Source organism: Spermophilus citellus (genome assembly GCF_964194105.1).
Source record: "Spermophilus citellus genome assembly, chromosome: 5".
Taxonomy (NCBI): domain Eukaryota; kingdom Metazoa; phylum Chordata; class Mammalia; order Rodentia; family Sciuridae; genus Spermophilus; species Spermophilus citellus.
The window spans coordinates 52,529,680-52,552,561 of NC_138186.1; the positions used below are offsets into that span (position 1 = coordinate 52,529,680).

Below are 22,882 nucleotides of genomic sequence, written 5' to 3' on the forward strand. Positions count from 1 at the left end.
CAGAGAATTCAGAAATCTTAGAAGGTGCTTCTAATCTGGGCCCAGGTTGGAGTTCCTGGCTTCCTTCAAAGTTAAAGTGCCTGGAAACCTAGTTCATTGAGGTTGGAATAGGAGCAAGGTCATCCAACCTTCCCTTCTAGCCCTTGACTAAAGGTGGAAGGTGTGCTGGTCTCCTTTTGTGAAGGCATTCTTCCCAGCTATGAGTCATGAGAAGCAAGCCAGGCTCAGCTCAGCCTGCTGGTCTAGGAGGAACTCCAGACCAATGTCACCAATTGCTTTGGGGCACCGACTTGATATAGGAACAGTGCTCTTGGAAGGCATTTCCTCTTTAACTCAGTGATTATCAATGGAATTTCCGGGCTTAAAATAGGAGATTGAGGGGCTCCAACTGCAGTTCTTTTTTCTTTTCCCTCCATTATGGTAGTAAGTACAGAAAAGAAGATCTTATTAGACTGGAATCACATCATCCCAGAACTATAAGTAACCTTGAAAGAATGGGTCACTAACCCATCGTTGACTCCCTCTTCCCCCCACCCCCCACACCCCTGGGATGATCTTCTCTGGTGGTTTTCTTAGCAGGTTGGGGCTGTGTCCTCTTTGTATAGATCACTCATTCACCTATTGATAATTGAACACCTACTGTATGCCAGACCCTGTTCTAGACACTGATGAGGTATCTGTTCTCATGGACTTATCTTCCAGAAGGTCCCTTAACAGAGGGCTGCATTGTAGGCCATTGCAGTTTCTAGGAATCAGAAACCCAAGGCCTCATGTTAGTATTGCGTCCTATTATATTGAGCTCATCCTTCTCAGAGCTCATCATTCCGTAGTGTAACATTAGTAGTTTGGAATACTTTTTTAAATAAGACATTGAAATTTACAGCCCTTCACATAACTACAGCTGCTGTTTATTCATTTCATGGTATGTGCTATAATGAGTGGTTTGTGTGTATTAAACCATTAAATCCCCATAACATCACACAGGGAACACAAACCTCAGAGAAGTTAAATAACTCACTTGAAGTTGCACAACTAATGAGAAGAGCTGGGTTTTGAACAGAGAGAACCTGGCTCCAACTTTAATATTTTAACCCCTTTGCTGTGCTCTCTCCTGTCATATTTAAAGATGCCTTTCCAGACTCAGGATATGAACTTTGAGGGGTTTTCCTAATAAAATTATTAGCACTTAACATTTGTATAAGACCTTAAAGTCTCTAAGCCCATGGATAGATTTTTGTAGGGTGAGTAAGAACTGAATCCTTAATGTGAACTGGGTTCCCCCCACTAAAAAAAAAAAAAAAAAAAGATACTAATTTGACTAGGAAGAAAAACCTTCCAGTGTAACTACTGTTTACTAAAGGATTTTAGCCCTCATGGGTTTTGGTTAAGCAAAACCTTGTTACTATGGGAGGCTGAGGCAGGTGGATTGCAAGTTGGAGACCAGCCTCAGCAATTTATCGAGCCCGTTTCAAAATAAAGTTAAAAGGGCTGGAGATGTAGGTCTGCGGCAAAGTGCCCCTGGTTCAATCCCTAGTACCAAAGGAGGATTGTATAAAAAGTATAAGATCATGAGAGTTCTGACTCAGTAAAACAGCTCTCTGCTCTCTAACCATTTCTACCCCTGGCTGCTGCTCTTCCCACCAGGATTTCCTAAATCATATACTTTTCTGCAGATTGTTGACCTGTCTTTTAAGCATTGTTTTATTGGAAAAAATATATAGCAGTAATATTTTTTAAAGTTTGGGTGAAAAAGAGCCCTTGCCACATCATTCTTGCTAGAGGCTCTCAGCTTGGTTGTGCATTAGAATTGCATGGGGAGCTATTTAAAATACCGACTCCTGGGTGGCCTCCATTATACTATTGTTCTGGTATTGCTATTCTTAGTTTTGCTTATTACCTTCTAGTCTTTGTCTAATATAGATATATATTTTACCTCTTTGCACAAGCCATGTTTGAAAAAAAAAGTCAATCTACTTTTTAGTTTTTTTTTTAAATTTCTCTCTATCCAAGAAAAACTTCACACATAAACCATTTGGAAGTAAGGAGTAGATTTTTTTTTCCCATTTAAAAATGTCTTTTCTAATTCTAGAAGTAAGATGTGTCCATTATAGAAAATTTGGAAAAGAGGCAAATTTTTGTACTTCTAAAATAAACTGATTTCTAAAGAAGCAGCATGTGAACCACACAGCAAGGGATTCTGGGCAGATATGAAGTGGCCCTCCCTCATGGCAAAGCTGCTGAGACTGTGGAAGGATTGACAAGAGACTAGAGTGATCTGTCCTCTGGATGAAATTCAAAGTCCCTGGACAGGGCCCTCTCTGTTCGTGTTCAATCCTTCTACATAGAAGCAGTGGTCCCCGAAAACCTGGTGGGAACTTTGAGGTCAGAAGAGTGCTGTGGACCAGTGTGGGCTTTAGCGAAGCTGTCTGTGAACACTTCCTCCCTGTGGGCTTCTGCAGCTCCACTGTGTCAGAGATAGGAGAGCAGAAGTGGGTGTGTTAGTCATCTAAACTGCTCGTTTCACCCCTCTCCTTACTCTGTATGCAGTGGTCTAACGCCCCCCAAACGCAGTCGTGGGAAGCCAGCCCTGTCTCGAGTGCCCTTCCTGGAAGGTGTGAACGGAGACACCGACTACAGTGGTTCAGGTGAGGAGTGGTGTTGAGGCAGTGCTGGTGGGTGGGGGGCAGGTCTTCTGAGCAGCCAGCTCTTCAGGCAGCTTCACCACTAGGGCACAGAATCAGGCAGCCAGTCCTGGAGCTCCCCAAACTCTCAGACACTGGCCAAGGAAATGTCCCTTACTTGTAGGCCATTCGTGCTTTTAAACATTTTTTTCATCTTAAATTTGTATATATAAGGCATGCCATGCCATGGTACCAAAGAAGAGAGAGAAGGTGCCAAAGGGTATATAATGACAGCTGTGCTCCCCTCCCTGGAACATCTGTTAGCATTTTCTTTTGTGTCTTTCCAGAGGTAATCCATGTATGTACAAGCCAAAATTTGTGTGTCTATTTGAATGAGCAAAGAAGCTAGTATATACATATTCCTCTAAACCATTTCTCTTTTTCATCTAATAGTATAGCTTGGAGATCTCTCTGTGCTTTGTATTGGTTGCCTTGTTCCCAATACATGGAGCACCTTCATTTGCTTAGGCATCTAAAGGTAGAAGTGTAGATTGTTTTCACTTGTTTGTTATAATCAGTATTGAGTATCCTTATGTGTGTATAGACCATTTTATATCCAGGGTGATATATCTATAGAAGTAAATTGTTGGGTTGAAGGAAATATGCATTTGTAATTTGGATGGATATTGCCTGTCTATGCTCATTAATCAGTGATAGAGTGTGTCACTGAATCTCACAAAACTCTGTTGTTTTATGGGTCTTAGTCTTTGGATCAGTGGACTAAAGGGCAGGGCCTGGCCAAGAGGAGAAACTTGAGCTGGGGCTCAGGTGCAGCAGGTAGAGCAGGCTGTTCTCTGAGTTCACCCTTGTCCATCCCCATGCAGTCTCTGCAGCACTTCTCTGCCCCTTTCCTTTTCCCTTAGCATCAGTTTCTGGTATGTGTGTTGATGAATGCATGCCCGCGTGTTTCATTACTTTCTGTGACTGTCAACACCCAGAAGGCAGGGTCATGTCTAGATGAATTTGTGTAGCATCGAATATCAAAACCAAGAGTGAACTGGCACACTTTATGCTTCTGGTGGTGACATTTTATTCTTATTTTTAAAACCCACATACTTAAAATGATGCCAAAGGAAATTGACCTCTCATACTTCTATCATCTTAACACTATTGTCTTCATTTCTCTGTGTTGCCTTCTGTTTATTTTAGGCATGTTTTTAACAAAGTGCTAATCCAAAACATATACACTTTTGTCTTCTGTTATTTTTTTTACTATTATCTCATACTTTCATGTTGACACATAATCTTTATATATCTCTTATTGTAAAATGTATTGAATATAATCAATGCATTATAATGAACTGGTCTATTGTTAGACATCTCCAACTTTTAACATACATTATACATTAACATTATATAATGTAGTGAACATTTTTGTTCAGAATCCTTTTATTCATCTTTAAAGTTATTTTTCTTAGAATAAGTAGCCAAGGAGCAGATGGTTCATATACTTTTTTAATGGCTCCTGAAACATAACCCCAAATTACATTCTAAAAGAATTGCAGTTGTATCAGCAGTGTATCACTGCACCAGTTCCCGCTCACACTGCCTCTTCACTAGTGTCTTTTATCTTTTCATTGTTATTACTTTTGATTCAGTAGAGTCAAAACAGTACCTCATTATTTGGGTACTTTTTTTTTTAAACTGTAAATGAGAGTGTAGTATTTCCTTTGAAATATAATTAGCCACGTTGAGCTTTGGACCTTTTTCCTTTGTTGAGTGCAATCGCCTCCTTGTTCCCAGTTTGTAAATATGGGGAGAGAAAGAGCTTCCTCTGGTGTTCGGAAGCATTTGTGAAGCACCTGTGCATGTGTGCTAGGTGGGGCCCGAGTGTAGAATGAAGTAAGCTGAGGAGATAGGGTGCCTGCCTAGGGCCAGACACCCAGAGAAAAGTCTGATAAAAACAGATGTGAAATACCTGCAGACCTACCTTGGCTCTGCTGAGTGCTGTACAGCCAGGTGACCTGGATGACCCAGTGTGGCCTGGTCAGAAAAGAACTCACTTTGCAAGTGGTTTTACTTCAATGTCCTTCCCAGATACTTTTTCCCTCAAAGCTTCCATCATGAGGACTCCCTACTTAGCGGGGCCAGAGAGTGATATGTGGCTCTTTCTGCCCAAGCTGGGGTATTGCCCTTCTCCCTGAGACCCTGGGGATGAAGCAGGTTTCCCTGGGAAAACCATCCTAGGGTTCAAGTTCAGAGGTCGGTAAACTATGTCTTCTGCCTGTTTTTATATGGCTTGTGAGCTATGAATGGTTTTTACATTTTTAAACTATTAAGAAGAAAATCAAAAGAAGAATATTTTATAATGTGAAAATTACTTGAAATTCAAATCTCAGTGTCCAGAACAAAAATTGGTACACAGCCACACTTATTCACTCACAGATCATCTGTGGTAGCTTTCATTGGACAACTGCAGAGTTGAATACTTGGGACAGAGACCATGTAGCCCTTAAGTACCTAACGTATTTACTGTTTGGCAGTTTGTAGAACTAGTTTGCCGACCCCTGATCCACTAAGAATTTCTCCTAAGGAAAGGGCAGGGTAAAGGAAGGGTGGAGGGGATGTTGCTGACTCATTTCTGGGCTGCCCCAGACAAGTGGAGGCCACAGGCAGGGCTTTGGGGCACCATTCCAAGTCCCCTTCGGGCGCTGTCTCCTCCCCTCCCCCACCCCCAGGCAGAAGCCTCCTGATGCCCTTTGAAGACCGCGGAGACCTGGAGCCCCTGGAGCTGGTGTGGGCCAAGTGCCGAGGCTACCCCTCCTACCCTGCCTTGGTGAGTCTGCCCCAGACACCACCCACCTACCTCCTACCTCCGCCTGTTGCCTTGCCTTGGGGGCTTATCTGAGTGGGTCAAGCCAGCAGAGTGTGGTGGGAGTCAGAGTGCCTTTAACTGTAGATGGGAGTGGAGTTTTACCCCTGCCTGGATGGGGCAGGCCAGTAAGACTTCCAGCTGGGAGCATATGAAATAGGCTAAGCATAGGCAGACAGAAATTAGGGTTCTTAGGGTTTTGATAGCATTTATTTATTTACTTATGCATATGTGTTGGAATTTGAGTCCAGGGATCAAAATGTGTGATGCCAAAGCCCTTGTTCTGAGCCATTGAGTTCAAATCATCCACAGTCCTATATTCAGGGATAAATTGGTGTATACCTCACTCAGCCTTTTTTTAAATGCATAAATATGCATAAATATGAAAGCATACTGTTTTTAACCTCCCTTTCACTTAAAAAGCATACTATGAATATGCAGCTCTTATGCCATTAAACATTCTTCATCAGCATCACTTTTAATGACTGCATCATCTTCAGTTGTTTTCATGTACCATATTTTAATCAGTCCCTAGTTGGCCATTTAGATTGTTCGAATTTTTCACCATGATAAACAGTTGGCAATAGAGATCACTGTATCTTTACTTTTCTGTGTATCCTTGTTATTTCTTTACAATGAATTCTGAGGAATGCCTTCCTGGGGCAGAGTCTGTACAATTCTGGTACAAGTTCCCAAGTTGCCTGAAAATGAGTTCCAGTTTATATTTCCACCAACAGTAGCTAAAATTTCCATTTCTTCCATAGTACAGTAGCTAAGAATTCCATTTTTACCGCCTTGAGTCTTATTTCTTAGAGCTCTTTCTCAGTTGGGGAGGAAAAGTCCACCTGGTTCTGGAAGATACCACTGATCCTAAACCTTTGGGCCATGTCAGAATCATTTGGGGGTGGGGAGGATTTTAAAACAGCACATACACTGAGTCAACTCCACCTTACAACCGCCAAATTAGACTCTCTTAAACTGAGACTGAGGCATGGATAATTTTTTCAAAAGCTTCCTGAGTGCTCTGTAGCCTGGATGGGAGCCACCTGCTAGTCTCTCATATGCACACATCTCTGGACTTTTGCTTCCCCAAGCCCTTTACTATCTGTGCTTCTTTTGAGCCTAACAACAGCATCTTAAGATAAAGAGGGCAGGAACACAATCCTGTTTGGACAGATAAGGAGACTGTATCTCAAAGAGGTTATACAGTTTGCTGCAGCCATAATGGGAACCCGCCTTACCTACCTCATTCTCTCCTAGTAGTGGCAGCTGGGAAGATCCACCCTGTGTCCCGCAGCTGTAGACATTGGACCAGGGGCTGCCGATTTCACAAGGCTAGGGCCCTGCCAGCTGTGAGACTGTAGGACCACCCCCCCTCACTCCCAGCTTAAGTTATTAAGGAAATGATTTATTTAGGCTGTGCAGGTTTGGTGGTTTTTTGTTTTAAGCCTCACATGCAAAAGACCTAGTCCCAAACTAGTCTTTTAAAAAGAAATTCAGCCACCACCTGAACACAACCTGTGTTTTTATTTTGGTGCATGCTTTCCCAGTCTTTTTCCTGTGCACATTTCAGTACATATTTGCATATTATATTGTACTTTAATCTTATTTTAATTCCTTGTCTTTTATACAAATGGTTTTTTTTGTGTGTGTGCTAAAATGTAGAAGTTTTGGGAAAACAGAAAAAAAGCAACATAAACCCCACCATTCTAACATGTTGCTCTTAAATATTTTATATTCTTTTATTTGTTGTTTACTTATTGTAGTTGTGATAATAGAGAAGGTACACTTTATTGTATAATGTTAAATTTTATCACAAGCTTTGTTTCCATCTTGTTTTACATCTGTATAGCATTCATTGAGTGAATGGACCATTATTTATTATTTTGGGACATAAAAGCTATTCTCAGATGGCAGGCTTACCTACTTTGCTTTTGCCCTCAAAAAGTTTTTCACAATCTATTCTCAGGAACCAGCATGCCATAGTAGCCCCACTGCCTCCTTTGGTAATTGAGGAAGCTTAGAAGGGCTTGTATAGTTGTTCCTATTAGGACCCTTAGCTTCAGTTCCAGAAGGGACTCATGCGGGGAGGTAGACTTTTGACCAAATTACACAGCTGGCGGGTGGGGTAGAGGTGGTTCTTCCTTGGAGTAAACTCTTAAAAAGAGCACCTGCTTTCAGCTGCTTATCTTGAGAGGGATGTGGGGAAGTTGGCAGACACCCAAAGGTAAATAATGAGAGCAATTTATTATGAAGAAGAGGCCCCTGGGACATGGTATAGGAATTAAGATTACTCTGTCTCTAGAGAAGACTGCTTCCTCAATAAGTTTCCAAGTCTCTCTGGCCTTTGTGCGCAGAGACTATCAGCTCACTCCTCTGGAAACGGGCTGTGCAGGAGGCTGCTGGCAGCAGAGGCCCAGGCCTTGTCCAGGTATCTGGTTGTCGTCCCAGCCATGGCTTCAGCCACCTACATCTACTTGCTTGGTCTTTTTGTCTGTCAGGTAACACTTTTCAGACTTCCCAGCATCAGCAAGAGATTGAAATGAGATGATGTGTAAATAATTAGAAGCTTTGGAAACTTTGAGAGTGCTCCGTAGGCCTAGAAAATTATTGTTTTGTTGATGCTGCCGGGCATTTTGCTGTGCACCTGCTCTGAGTTAGGCCAGGGGTGCTAGGTGCTGGAAACAAACCCGAACAAGGCAGGCCCAGCCCCTGCACCTCTGGTGCTTCTGCCTCAAGGATTAGTTCCTCCAGTGGTCCTTGTTTCCAACAATCTTATTCTCCCTTCTCCACTGACCCTCCAAGCTCAGTCTTCTACCTGTACACTGAACCTCTTCTGATTTTATCGTGGAAGTGTGATGTGTATCTGACCCTTACCTCAGGAGGGGTTATAGTTGAGCAAGAAGGTATTGGGTGGGCTAGGGATAGAGCTCAGTTGGTAGAGTGCTTGCCTTGCATGCATAATGCCCTGGGTTCAATCCCCAGCACTGCAAAAAAAAAAAAAAAAAAAAGATGTTGGGTGACCAGGTTTTTTTCCATAGAACTGAAAGGATGTCCTACTTGCTGATACTGAGCCTTTTTGGTAGCCATGGTGCTAGGCAATTCCCTTGAGCATTCAAGGTGAATTGCAAAGGTTCTAAAGGGAAATTGAGGGGGGAAATGACCTCTAATCTTACCTTGTAAAGGACATTGGGAAGAAGGGGTTTACCTACCTGGTCAGGACATTCAGTACCATCCCTGCATGAACTTCCCATTTCTTGTTTCAACTCCAAGGCCTGATAGTCCATAAAACAAGTTCTGTCATCAGGATTGATTGGGCAGAGCTGGAGGATTAGACAGAGTCATGGTTTCTGTTTTGAAGTGTTGCAGGTCATGGATGACACCGGCCTCTCCATTCCTCAGTTGTGGGCAGAGCTGAGCCCTTGCATGGCTTAGTTATAGGGTGTTTTGGCAACTGGTCCTGCACCAGGGGTTCCTGTTCAGCCTATCCTCCCCCACTGAGTGCCCATTTTCCTTTCTGCCTCCAGATCATCGATCCCAAGATGCCCCGGGAGGGCCTCCTGCACAATGGTGTCCCCATCCCTGTCCCCCCGCTGGACGTGCTGAAGCTGGGAGAGCAGAAACAGGCAGAGGCTGGAGAGAAGCTCTTCCTTGTCCTCTTCTTTGACAACAAGCGCACCTGGTGAGTGATGGTACCACTTGGGGCCATCAGGTGAAGGGAGAGGCGTTACCTACCAGCAGCTATCCTGCATTGCTGTGTTAATGATAACTGGCTACTAGCATTAGTAGTAACTGAGGGGGTCACAGATGGGACTCTCTGGGAAGCACTCCGAGGTGAAGCTTTGCATTAGGAGGTAGACTATACAGAGAGCTATGGGGTGAGGGGCATAGCACTGGGCAGAGGAAGAAGTCAAAGTGCAAAAACCTTGAAATGGAGGCCTCAGCTCATCCTCTGAGGAGCTTGGGAGGGCTGTTGGGAATTGGCACTGTGTCTTTGTACCTTCATGCCAATTTGTCCCTGAATGCCAGCTGTCCCTGGAGAGGGCATGACCTTGGGCCAGGCAGCTCCCTTGGTGGATGGTTCGTGGAGAGAGAGACTCAACTGAGAGCCTGTCGGCTGCCAGCACTCCCTGCAGCTGTGGGAACATGCATCTCCGTCCTGGAGAACATCTGGGTGATGTGAACCCTCCACAAGGGAATCACTTGCCATGGTTTATGAACATCTTAAGGTTCTTCTTAACACTAGCAGGAGAGTGTTGTCACCTCTGCTTTTGTAGAACAAGGAGGTGGAACTGGTTGGTAAAAATAATGATAGCAATAGCTGCTGTTTATTGAGTGCTTACTCCATGTTCTTATGCTAATTGCTTTACAAACATGATCTCGTTTATTCTCATTTAAATCCCAGTCCCCTCACAATTCATTTTTTTATATGAGGAGGCTCAGACTCAGACAATACCCCTGCTGGGCATGTTGTCTCACACCTGTAATACCAGTGATTCCGGGGGCTGAGGCAGGAAGATTGCAAGTTCAAAGCCAGTTTCGGTAACTTAGTGATGCCCTAAGCAACTTGGCGAGACCCTGTCTCTAAATAAAATATAAAAAAGACAGGGGATGCTGAGCACTGTGGCACACACCTGTAATCCCGTGGCTTAGGAGGCTGAGGCAGGAGGATTGTGAGTTCAAAACCAGCCTTAGCAAAAGCTAAGCACTAAGCAAACTCAGTGAGACCTCTCTAAATAAAATACAAAATAGTTCTGGGGGTGTGGCTCAGTGGTTGAGTGCCTCTGAGTTATATCCTTGGTACCTGCCCCCGCCCCCCAAAAAAAAAAACCTGGGGATGTGGCTCAGTGGTTAAGTGCCCTGGGTTCAATCCCTAGTACCAAAAAATAAAAGACACCTTGACCAGAATTGACATAGAAACCAAGATCTGAAGGCTGTGCTCTCAGCCACACATTAGATCCAACTAGGGAAGTGGGGATGGGGGTTGGGGGTAGGGGAATAACACACACACACACACACACACACACACACACATAAACACAATGTAGACACCAAGGAGGTCCATAAATTCCTGGCATTGCCTCTACTTCCTAACCACAGCTCCATTTCCTAGCCATAACTCCCTAATTCCCCAAAGCATGTGAGGATCAGAGTCCTCCAGGGTCACTCAGCCTGCCCTCTGGGACAGCAGATGGGCCTCTAATGGCTCTAGGGCCCTGACAACCCTCAGAGCAGAGTGAGGGCCCAGGGAAGGACCTGGCTGCCAAACAGATCCCATGCCCTCCTCCCCACCCCTGCATACTTGCTGCCCTGTCCCACCTGGTTCTTAGTGGCTCTTGCATGAATTTGTACCAATCTAACCTACTCTGCCCTGTAACCTCTCTCCAGCCTTGCCTGTTCTGGGCAAGTGGGCCCAGAGGAGCCCCTGGACCCATCACAGCCCAGCTTTTTAACTGTGCTTGTATTTCAGGCAGTGGCTTCCAAGGGACAAAGTTCTTCCCTTGGGTGTAGAAGATACTGTGGACAAGCTCAAGATGCTGGAAGGCCGCAAGACCAGCATCCGCAAGTCAGTGCAGGTGGCCTATGACCGCGCAATGATCCACCTGAGCCGAGTCCGGGGACCCCACTCCTTCGTCACCTCCAGCTACCTGTAAGGATGAGGCTGGGTTTGCTTCTGGCTGCCTTGCCTGCCTCCGTCCCATGGGGCACAGAGAAGCCTCTTCTACCCAGCCAGATGTATGGCCGGCAGTTCCCACTCATGGCAGGCCAGGGATTGGACTGTGTCCTCACTTAGGGCAAGGCCTCAGTTTTGACCAATAACATGGTTTCCCTGGAGGGCCTGCTGTGTGCCAAAAACTCCCACCTGAGGTCCATCAGGGCTATTCCACTGAAGAACCACTTAGAAGTAGAAACAGCTGTGGGGCTTGGGCCCAACAAGGAGATGGACCTGGCCCAGAAGGCAAGAGGTGCTAGGCTCCTTCTCAAGGGGCTACCTGGCTCCTCCAGCCCCTTCCCAGCTAACTACACCTCAGGGCAGGCGAGGTTCTGACACTGATCCCAGAGATGCTGTGGATGTGCCAGGGTCCCTTGGGGAATCCCACCGAGCTCCCCTTCTCCCCCTCACCAACCCATTCTCAACCTATCTTGTCTTCACCCTCTTTCCCTGTTCCTTTCCTTCCTTTCTCTCTTGTGCCAAACTGACAGAAACATCACCAAACTTGTCTTTTTCTTTAAAGTCTCGTTCCCTTCCTGGCCAGCTGCTATGCTGGGTGGATGTCTCTGCCAGGCCCCTCAGGGTCCAGGCAGGGGCCAGCCCACCCGTGAGAACCCCACCCACCAGCACACCTCCCCATCCCACTGACCTCTGCTGCTGCTAATAGGGCTGAGCCTGGCCATCTGAGCATGCCCCAGGATGAAGTGGCCCTCCTGCCCTCTCCCTGTCTTGCTGTGTCATGGGCCCAGGCTGGAGTGGGCCCCTATCAGCAGACCAGGCTGATTGTGAGAGTATCCATCTGTCCCCTGAGATGCTATGGGTAGTTGGGATGGAGTGGTGCCCATCAGCTGGGTGTGCCCTCTCCCTCCTCCCCTCTCACGGGCTTTTTTGTTCTGTAACTGCAGCCTTAAAGCTCTCCACCACCGTGGACAGCATGGCGCTGCCCTCGCACATCCCCCTGCCTGCACTCTGCCCCATGGCTCTGCCCCATGGCTCTGCCGCTCCCTCCTCCCAAACCAGGGAACATAGCCCTTGAATTTCATCCCCTGTCTCCTTCCCTCTTTCTCTTTAATCTCCTCTCCACCACCTTCTCAAAAAAATGGAAGGGAAAAAACAAAACAAAACTGTGAATGGGGAATGCTGACTGACAAACCAACGCAGCTTTCAGAGGCTTCTATGTTTGTTCTCTGGACATTTCTTTTTTCCTCCTCTTAAGCACCAAAGTCGCAGGCCAGCTTGCAGGCCACTGACCGCCATGTTGATTTTTAACTTGACGTTCTTTTTAATTGTTTTAAATTTTTCATAGGGGAGTTTTGGACAAAACAAAGTCACTGGGGAGATCACTGCCATTTGTACACACTCAACTTTTTAAAAATACAGCCAACCACACACCGACTTCTTATACATTTGGGACATGAGCCAGAGTTTAAAAGGGAACCAACTAAACTCAATAACATAAAGGATGGGATTTTGGATTTTGTACAATAAAAACAAAAAAACAAAAAACAATTCAGCATATGGCTAGGGAAGGACATGGTGTATATAATTGTAAAATACTGTTCTAAATTATTCAGGCCTATACTGTCCATTACTGGAGTCCTCCATTGTGTGGCCACACAGTGTGGTTTATTTAAAGGAGCCTACGCGTCCCCTCTCCCCAGGTAGTTGGTCAACTGTGGACTCTGTGACCTTTGTCTAAACCTGTGTTGTAAGATCTTGGAGCTCTCTCCCCACTCCCCCACTCCATGTCTGTCTCTCTCTTCCTCTAGCACTTTCTTTTCTTAGTCTATTTTTCAACCTCTGAGTCCTTCAGTCTCTCTGAGTCTCATTTTTAAAAATGCTCTTTTAGAACGCGAAACGGCTCAGATCCTGCTGTGGCATGGGGCCTATGTGTCTCTGTCGCGTCTGCTGTGAAGCACATGATGCTCTATTTATTGTAGAAAGTGACTTTATTTGCTTTCTAGAATTGTTTATAACAGATGGTATAAGAGAGGTAATAAACAGAGAAAATCTATGCCTGTAAAGAATACAAAAGTTAATTTTACCTACTATAATATGACTGTCGGAAACTTATTTTCTCTCTGAGAAATAAATGTTCTAATGGGCAGCAATTGCTGTGTTTGATGTGGTCAGTGGGGGCCCCTCTTCCTAAGACCTAGGCAGTTGCTCCTCAGAAGGCCAGAGCCCTTAAGAATGGGGTTGTCTGGCTGTTGCAGGCCCCTGGCTGGAGAGAGCTCTGTCTCTTGAACCTTTGGGTAGGCATGAAGATGGGTGCTGACCTTGTTTCCCTCCCAGATAATGCCACCTGGGAGCCACGGAAGGGCCAGCCCACCTTCCTATACTCAGATTCTCTGTGGCCATGTTCCTGTAGGAGCTCTGCTCCTCTTCAGTGGAAGGAGTGGCCATCCGGACACCCACAGCACCTCAAGAGTTTAAGATGCTCTCTCCTTTTGCCATTATTGCTGGTCTGTTCTGTAGATGGGCAGCTGACCATACAGAGCCCAGCTCTTCTTAGATTTGGAAGGGATCCTTGAACCTGCCTGGCCCCCAATTCACAGAAACAAGGAACAAGGCCAGCAGGAGTGAAAGTCTTGACCAAGGTCCACGAGCTAAGGAATGGTGGCAGAGTCCTGGGAGGAGGATCTGGCCAGAGCACCCCGTGGGCTCCACAGCATTTCAAGGCTGCAGTGGCCTCTTGTATACCATGCTCCCCATTCTTGGTGGTTGTGGCCTCACCTTTCTGGAAAGGGCATTGAGAAGAACGGAAGCAACAGGAGGATTCCCAGGAACAATCTGCTTGGTTGCTGGGCCTCAAATAGCTTTTTCCATCCCACCGCCTCTCTGGGCCTGCCCAGCTCCTGTGCCTATCTAGTGTGGCAGAGGACATGGGTCTCCTGACTATCTTCTACCCAGGCCTGTGACATTCTTGATATTGAGGTTACTAATGTGTGAAAGTCAGTGCAGCTTAACACTGAAGAGGTTCCTCCTTTGTGCTGATGATCCTTGTGTTGCAAAGACCCTGGGTCTCAAGGTTCTCACAACCTGATGATAAGACGTCACAGAAATCTCTGAACGAGGCCAGTACCAGAGTCCCAGAAGCCTGGAGAAGTTTGGGAGACTTTTTTGGTTGAAGAATAATGAAAACTTTCAGAAGAAATAAGCAATTCAAGCCTTGAAAAATTGTCAAAAAGTCCTTATTTATGAATTGAATTTTGAATTATGAAATAGTGTAATGAAATTATGAAGCCTATAAAATACTTTAGAAATAAGGAAAAATGGCCAAGTGGGTGGGATTTAATAGGCACACCTAAAGATAGATGAAGCAACTTGTCCTGGCTAAGGAAGGAATTGTGCATATACTGACTAGTGACTGACTAAAACCCCTTTTGACTGGAAGCCAATAAGGTGGTGAGGCAGTGCGTCAGGCTTAAAAACCCTGTCACTCACTGGCTGTGTGACCTCAAGCATGACAGTCAACATCTCTAAGCCTCTCTGAGACTGGTGTAGTGGAGGACCCCCAGGGCAAGGCATCAGTACACAGGAAGTGGCAGCATCCGCTAAGGACTTGAACAGGGAAGAGATGATCAGAAAGGAAAAGAAACAGGTGTTTGAGACAGGGTTGCTGGTTAACTGCGGGGATCAGGGAGCCTGGGGAGTTGGAGGGTGCATTCTGTTGCCTATGGAGCTTCTGAGAAAAACCTCTAGTATGCAAGTGGGAGTTGGACCTGGAGTTCAAGAAAAGGAATGGATGGCGAGGAGGTGGGCAGTTAGCAGAACGGCCAAGGAAAGAGGAGGTGACAAAAGACTTGAGGAAAGTCCCATGTGTGTATAGATGGCAGGGAGAGGATAGAGACAGCACCCTCAGAGGGCCCTGGTCCCCAGGGGTCGCTGTGGAGAATTGGCAAGCCCTAGGGATCATCCCACAGGTGGGGATGGGGGGAAGACGGCCAGGTGTGCTCAGCATCACAAGGCAAGAAAAGGCGGTGCCTGAGCAGAGCCCAGAACCCAGCACCACCCAGAACTCCACAGACCCACCCCTCAGAGCCTTCCAGGGGAACAAACATGTCCTTAGTAAGTTCTGTTCATGGTGTGATTGGACTTCATGGACTCAAGTCTAACACGGTGTTTAAACCTTGGAGCATGCAGCAGGGGAGGTCTGACTTGGAACAGAGAATCCCGTTTCCCTAAGAAGTTTAAAATACCATGAAGCCGGGCGTGATGGTGCACACCTACACCCATAACCCCAGCAACTTGGGCTGCTGGGGCAGGAGGACTGCAAGTTCAAGGCCAGCCTCAGCAACTTAGCGAGACCCTAAGCACCCTGTCTCAAAAAATAAAAAGGACTGGGGAATGTAGCTCAGTGGTAAAACTCCCCTGGGTTCAATCCCTGGTACGGAAAAAAACCCCAAAATTAAAATATCACTAAAAGCATTTGCCAAAAAATCGTGGTGAGGGTGGGGGGGCTGGGATTGTGGCTCAGTGGTAGAGTGCTTGCCTATCGTGTGTGAGGCCCTGGGTTTGATTCTCAGCACCACATATAAAAAAAATAAAAAAAAGTTCTATTGACAACTAAAAAAAATATTAAAAGAAAAAAATAAAAACAACAAACATGGTAGGCTTGGCCACTTCCGTCACTGTGTTGGCCTTACCACTTGAGTGTGAGTTTGCCTCTCAGAAGGGCTTGCCTGACCTGGCTTGGCTCAGCCTTGACTGCCGGGCTATGCAAGAGGGTGCTGAGGGGGACATGGACAGTGAGGCCTTCATGAGCCCCGGGGCTGCAGGCCTCCATCAATGCCTGTGGACAAGCATCAATCATGCGCATCTCTGGTCCTGCCAACTGCAGCCAATCTGGCCTTTACCGTAGTCAAGAGCAGGGAATAGTTTCTTTAAAACAAGGGGTAGAAGTTTCTAAATGACTGCAGGGGCCAGGGAGGTGTGTGTGTGCTGGGCCAGAGCAGCAGGGAGCTGGCTCCATCTTGGCACTTGGGGTGTCCTGCTTGCCCTTCTCCTTCAAGGGCCTCAGCTGGTAATTGGAGTGGACAGAAAAAAAGAAAGTACTAAGAAGAAAGTAAGAACTATCCTCAGCAATAACCTTTTTAACATGATTCCTGAGAGTCTCTTGTTTTCTTTCAGTGAGCATGTGTTTTAGTTTCTTGTACTTGGTGGCTGAGAAATCAGCGGCCCCGTTCTCCGTATGACTAGGATGCGAGCCTCCCGGCCTCCTCTTCCCACATACGCCTCCTCCTCACTGGCCTTCTACTAAAACTATACACTCCAGACACTGCCTGTCGTTGTTTTCCTTCATTTTGTTAAAATACGGGAAGTCTCCATAGCATTGGAAATCAGACGGTTGCAACACATCTCTGTCCCAACAACTTTGTACATTTCCATGGGAATAAGTCCTAGACCAAATTGCACCCCATTTCCAAAAGTCCATGAACAAGGAGGCATCACAAGACCACATCATCCTCTGATTCAAGAAACTCTCGGGGCTGGGGATGTGGCTCAAGCGGTAGCGCGCTCGCCTGGCATGCGTGCGGCCCGGGTTCAATCCTCAGCACCACATACCAACAAAGATGTTGTGTCCGCCGAAAACTAAAAAATAAATAAAAAAAAAAAAAAAATCAAGAAACTCTCACTCTGCCCTTTAGTACAGCCACCAGCATCAAGAATGGAAGGTCATTCTCAGGTGGACACGATGCTCTTCCGAGGGCAAGACCTGGGGCTTGAGTGGGTGGGTTGGGAGCAGGAGCAACTGGGCTCTAAACTTTGAATCTTTTTTTTTTTTAGATGTAACTTTACCTTGAGTCTCATGAATTTGTACATGTGCAGGTCAAAATGAAGAATATTTCCAGGGCCCCAGAAGTTTCCTCATGGCCCTTCCCAGTCAGTACCCCTGCTCCAAAGGTGACCGCCTATTCTTGAACTTGGTGTAAATGGCATCACACAGAAAGCGCTGCTTGTGTCTAGTTTCTTCCACTCAGCATCATGTTTCTGAGCTCTTTCCTGTTTGGCCTGTAGCTATAGTTTGTTTTTTCTATTTCTGAGCAGCATTTCATTGTTCAGACACCCTGCAGTCTGTCTGTGTGTTCTCCTGCTGACGGACACTGGGGTTTCCATTTGGGGGCTGTTAGGCCGGCACTGCTAGGAACGTTCTTGTATGTGTCTTTGGTGGACATGAGCACTCGTTTCCCCAGGAGTGGCAACGCTCAGCGGTGGGGCAGATTCATATTTAGCTTTAGTCCATTCTGCCGGATTTCCATTGGTTGTTCGTTTTACACTCCCCAGTGACACAGGTCCGCAGCAGAGGCACAAGTCCAGGTGTTCCCCATCCATGTCACACATGGCTCCTCGCCCAGGGCATTTGCTTTGGATCTGGTTGTTGAATGGTTTCCACTGAGCTCCAGCAGGCAGCCATTCTTCTTCCTTTACAGTGCTACCCTGCTCCAGGGTGTTTTCAACTGGGGAACCCCCAACTGAAGGGACTGGTGGGGAGGGAAGCTGAGCGGGTGCAGTCTGCAGACGCATGTGCCCACCCGACTGTGCTGCCCTCTACCCTTGGCACCCACCTTGCACCATGGCATCTCTGCACTGGCTCTTTGCAAAGTGAGTCATGCTGGACGGTCCCTGGCTCAGAGTATACAGCCCTTCCCTGGCTCTCCTCCTCACCCCTGCCCACAGGGCTCCAAAGGACACCAGCCTTCAGCACTTCAGTCTACCCCCAGCACATCGTGTCCAAATCCTTCCTTGCCCACAGGCTGATGTCCCCAGTTCCACCATTAGCACTCCATGCTTTTACCTCTCGAGGCCATGACCCACTGGCTCGACCCCGGTCAGAGTGGGTCCATTTCCCTTTAAAGGGTTGGCTACCCTGGATGAACAAAGGCAACGGGAGCAGGTCTGCATGAGGCCATTGACAAGGATACTCAGACCTTGAGGGAAGATTAAAAGGAGAGGAGAAGGGCCCATGTGCCCTTGGCTGACCGTGTTCAGAATCAGGCAGGAGAAGGTGCAGAAGACTCTGAAGTGACTTCAAAGGACTCACTCAGCTCTCTGGTGGGGTGAAGGTCGTCGGAGATAAGAAGGCAGGTCAGGGGAAGAGACTGGGCAGCCTCATGAGGGAGCCAAGCTCTGGACACATAGGACTGTGGATCCAGGGTTGACTTGAGCAACGATCTGAAGCTGGCCTTGTCCTCAGGCTCAAGAGTATCATCTAGGACTGGGGACAGGGGGTGGGTCCTCAGAGGCGGGTGAGGCCACAGGCTTTCCTGAGCTGGATGCAGGGCTCTGGACATACCCAGGAACGGCAGCCAGAGCCACAAGGCCACTTCCCCCTTTCCTTCCCCCAGCCTGGGATCTGGATTGGGTGCCTCCCCTCCAACCTCCATCTCGCCCTACCAGTTGTCTCCCTCTCAATCTTCTCTCCTTATGACTTTTGATTTTCATTTGTTATATGATTCAGAATTCCAAAACTCCTCTCACCGTCCTCAGCCAGAGGATTTTACCAGCCACAGATGCAACCTTCCAGAGATCCTTTAGTATAAGAATGTGTGTGTGTGTGTGTATGCACACGCATGTGCACGTCTCCGTTTTGTATACGTATTATAGCATATTGCACACACAGTTTTGAACCTCATTTTTAAACATTGGTCTCATTAAGTATTAAGCAGATATAACAGTTATAAGATATATAGAAATTTATTTTTTAATTTTTTAAAATATATATATATATATATTTAAGATGGACACAATACCTTTATTTTCTGTATTTATTTTTATGTGGTGCTGAGGATCGAACCCAGGGCCTCACACATGCTAGGCAAGTGCTCTACCGCTGAGCCACAACCCCAGCCCATAAGATATATATAAATTTAAAAGACACCCATGATACAATGAACCCACTTGGTATCTGCAATCTGTTTTAGACAAAGAGGGCCGACTTTCCTTGTTTCTCTTTTCTCTTTCTCTTTTCTTCTTTCTTCTTTTTCCTTTCTCTTTCTTCCTCTCTTTCTCCTTCCTTCCTTTTCTTGTACAGCCTATGTTGCCCAGGCTGGCCTTTAAAATGCTCTCTGTGCCCTTCCCCAGCCCCACTGCTCTTCCCCTGAACACCTCCCCAGTTTTATGCCTATTATGCCTTTTTCCTTTGTAATCTTGTCACTTATTTATAATATATTATAATAAATATGTATTTACTATAATCAAATAATCATAAAAAGTAGTGTATTCAGTAGATATAATAAACATAAGCACTGTATATAATAAATATAATAAAATGCAGCAAATACATACTGCATACTTCCTCAACCTTTTGGGGTTTTGAATAGTCCTCTCTGATTTTTATCCCAATCATGACTGTAATCCCCAGACTCAGGGTGCTGAGAGGAAGCTGCAGACTGATCATTTCTTTCTTTCTTTTTTAGTTGTGGATGGACGCAATGCCTTTGTTTTATTTATTTACTTGTACGTGGTGCTGAGGATGGAACCCAGCACCTCACACGTGCCAGGCGAGCGCTCCACCACTGAGCCCCAGCCCAGCCCATCTTCACTGTTGCACAGAATTCCATGGTATGGAGACACTGGGGTTCATTTCCATCGTCTTGTTGGAGCACATTTGAATTGCTTTCAAGCTTCTATTTCTAGGCGGAGCAGTGGTGTGCATGAGCCTAGTTGTCTCACTTGGTGTTTGTGAGGGTTGAGTCAGAACTTCTCCGGGTCCTGGGCAGGGTCCTAGGGAATGAATGCACAGGTGACTTCAGTAGATGCTGCCGATCAGTTTTCTAAAGTGGTGGTGACTTTCCACACACCCGCCCGCGGTAAGAGTTCCCCTTAATCACCTTTTAAACCTGCCAGACGGATCCAGGTCAATCGTCATTAAGTGCAGATTTGGTTTTCATTTCCCCGATTACGCACCTGGCATTTTCTTTTACTTCAAATGCATGTTGGCAATGATTCCTGATCAGAGCCGTGAGGACTTCCTCCTCCCATCTTGGCTGCAGAGGGTGCCATCATATGACATTCTCCTGACTGATTGCACCATTCCTTACGAATGGACACCGAGTGGCCTCCAATCTTTAACCACTGGGCGGCACGTGACTGAGGGTGTGGAGAACAAAGTGCACCTGCGCCCGAGGTGTGGGTGGGCAGGTCTGGACCAGGAACCTCTTGAGCCGTTTAGATGGAAGACAGTTTGCTTTCTTCTATGGCCTGTGCCTGCTTATTTTCAGCAAATTTCTTTAATTCCTGGAGCCCAGGGTTGGAGCCTCATCCACCTGCTCTCTGCAGGGCCACCCTGTTCCATTTGCCCTGCACCCCCACCCCTTTCTCTCAGATGATGAGTCTCAAAGGGGCCGGGGCAGCACATGCGCAGAAACAACCAAATGTAGGACACGCCCTGGCCCCCCACCTATGTGCTGTGCCACCTTGGCTGAATTCTCAGCCCTCCCTGAGTCTCAGCTTCTCCCCACCATGAAAAGGACAACAGCACTTACTTTTCTGGGGCTGGGAGTGGACCAGGCCAATGCTACTGAACCACTCTGTTCATGCGCTGGCTCCCTTGTCATCCAAGACCGGTCTAGTTCTAGGAAGCCGTGGTGAAGCTGGAGGGTCTAGGGCTCTTGGAGGAGGCCCAGCAGAGCCTCAGATGGAGGGTTCCTCGGGGAGGGGATATTTGAGCTGCTTCTGTCAAGTCAGGCATCACTGAAGCAAGTATGAGAAAGGGCATTGATGGGTTGGGAAGTGAGGATCCTTGGACAAGACACCAGGCAGCCAGACTCAGGAGAGTGAGGGTGGAAAGGTTGGGATGTGCTTGGGAAGATGTATTGGGTAAAGGATGTGGGATTTAGAGCCCTGAGTGCCTCTGGGGCTCCCTCATGAAGAGCTCCGTGGGCAGAATGGGGTCCAGGGTGGGCCCAGGCATCGCCATGGTGCCAGCAGTTCAGATGCCCGCTCCTACCTGAACTTGACAGCCATACTTGACAACTGCTGTTTTCATCTGCCTGGGGAGGTGCAGCCCAGGAAAAAGGGCTGTGGGTTTCAGCTGAACTGGACCCCCTACCAGAGAGCTCAGTAGCTAGTCTGGGGTGTTTGCTCTAGGAGAGAGTATGTTGGGGGGGGTGGCATGTAACTCAGACAAGTGCCCCTTCCCAACTCAGCTGTGACCTGGTAACCTGCAGCATGGGATTCCCAAGGGCTGGGTGCCGGTGACATTCCCTGTGACTAAGCAGCATGTCCTCCAGGGAGTCTGGAAGCTGATCTGGAGAGTGGGAAGCCATGACTGCTACAATAATCACGTTCAACTTAGTGCTTGAAACTCGTTAGTCTCTAACTCCCAACAGACCAGGTAGATGGGAGGCATCATGATATTATCATGCCTCTTTCAGGCCCAGGCTGAGTCTCAGAGGTTGAGTAACTCGGGCAAGGTCACATAGCTGGGAAGTGGTGGACCTGCACAATTACACACCCTTCTGGGTGAACAGCTGGAATTCTTACGTCTGATTCTGGAGTCCCACTCTCTCCCTCTTCCTCCTTTTTCTTTATTCTCTCTCTCTTTCATAGATATTGCATTTAAATGGCCCCAAAATCCAAGGACACAAAGGATTTGCAATGATATTCCTACCCCTATTTCCCAGTTTTCCTTCCTTGGAGACAACTAAAGGTGCTAGTCTGTGATAACTAGTTTTAGAACATTCTCTCACATATAAATAGGTATATTCTATAGATAGTCTTCCTTGCTTTTTTTGTACTGTTTTGGCCAGTTTTTTTTTCCCTCACTTAGTATCTCTTGGTAATCTTTCCACATTGGCTCACAAAGATCTTTTCCTTATTCTTCATGTAGCCTGTTTATTCAAGCCCCCTCTAACTAGCAGATATTTTGGGACTTCTGACCTGCACAATTACACACCCTTCTGGGTGAACAGCCTTGCACTCAGGTCATTTGCATGAGCAGGTGTGTCTGTCACATGATGCTCTGGAAGGGGAACCACTGGGCACACTTGGTGTCATTCATTACCTTCTCCCCAAATCTGTCCATAGACTTCACCAGAAAAATGATTCTTCCTTGTACAAACGGACTTCCCTACCGTGTTCCTCTGACTGACCTTTCTCCTACATAGTGTGGCTCAGGTCCCGTCTTCTGGACTCTGCAGGGAGGGGACAGTTGGCAATCCCCAGCCGTGTGCCCAGCACACAGTAGGAGGTCACTCAGCATGGTGAGCAGCACCCACCTACCTGATGTGTCACCATTTCCTTAATTGGTCCTCAAACAGACTTGTGTGAGCCTGGCAAGAATGACCATGCCCACTTTACAGGTGGGCAACAACCTGACCTGCCCTCCACCTTGAGGCTGAGGAGGAATCCCAGGGCCTCCAGAGCGGCACAGCCCCTGCCCTGGGGCCACACCGCCTCCCAGTGGCAGCTGGGCAGCAATCAGCCCAGGCAGGACGGCTCCTCAGCCTTGTTTGTCATTCCCCGGTCACAGGCTTTGAAATTGGTTTGTTTGTCTGCCAACAAAGATCAGAGAGATGGAACGGGTGGCAACCTTTGGGGTCCGCGCAGCACTGCGGGTGTTCTGAGCGCCTCCGCTCTTCCCACCGGCAGGGGCAGGCGCAGACGCCCTCCGGGGTGGAGCGCGGGTGAGGGCGCAGGAGGAGCCGAGCCCCTCCGGCCCTCGTGTCCCCG

The 22,882-nt window shown here is 47.1% G+C and overlaps 1 protein-coding gene across 5 annotated transcripts in view; it reads left to right on the plus strand.

Moving 5' to 3' along the window:
• The window catches only part of BRPF3 (bromodomain and PHD finger containing 3), a 54,558-nt gene that overhangs the window by 21,436 nt on the left and 10,240 nt on the right, over positions 1–22,882 (plus strand). For 2 of the 5 annotated variants that reach the window (XM_081294346.1, XM_081294345.1), the window contains 5 exons: positions 2,548–2,645; positions 5,360–5,457; positions 9,021–9,175; positions 10,964–11,143; positions 19,627–19,771. In XM_081294346.1, the coding sequence (XP_081150472.1) occupies positions 2,548–2,645; positions 5,360–5,457; positions 9,021–9,175; positions 10,964–11,143; positions 19,627–19,729 (634 nt within the window). In that variant the 3' untranslated portion in view covers positions 19,730–19,771. Of the gene's footprint in view, positions 1–2,547; positions 2,646–5,359; positions 5,458–9,020; positions 9,176–10,963; positions 13,318–19,626; positions 19,772–22,882 lie in introns of those variants that run through there. The other 3 variants (XM_081294347.1, XR_014021963.1, XM_081294348.1) reach the window with 3 other exon arrangements.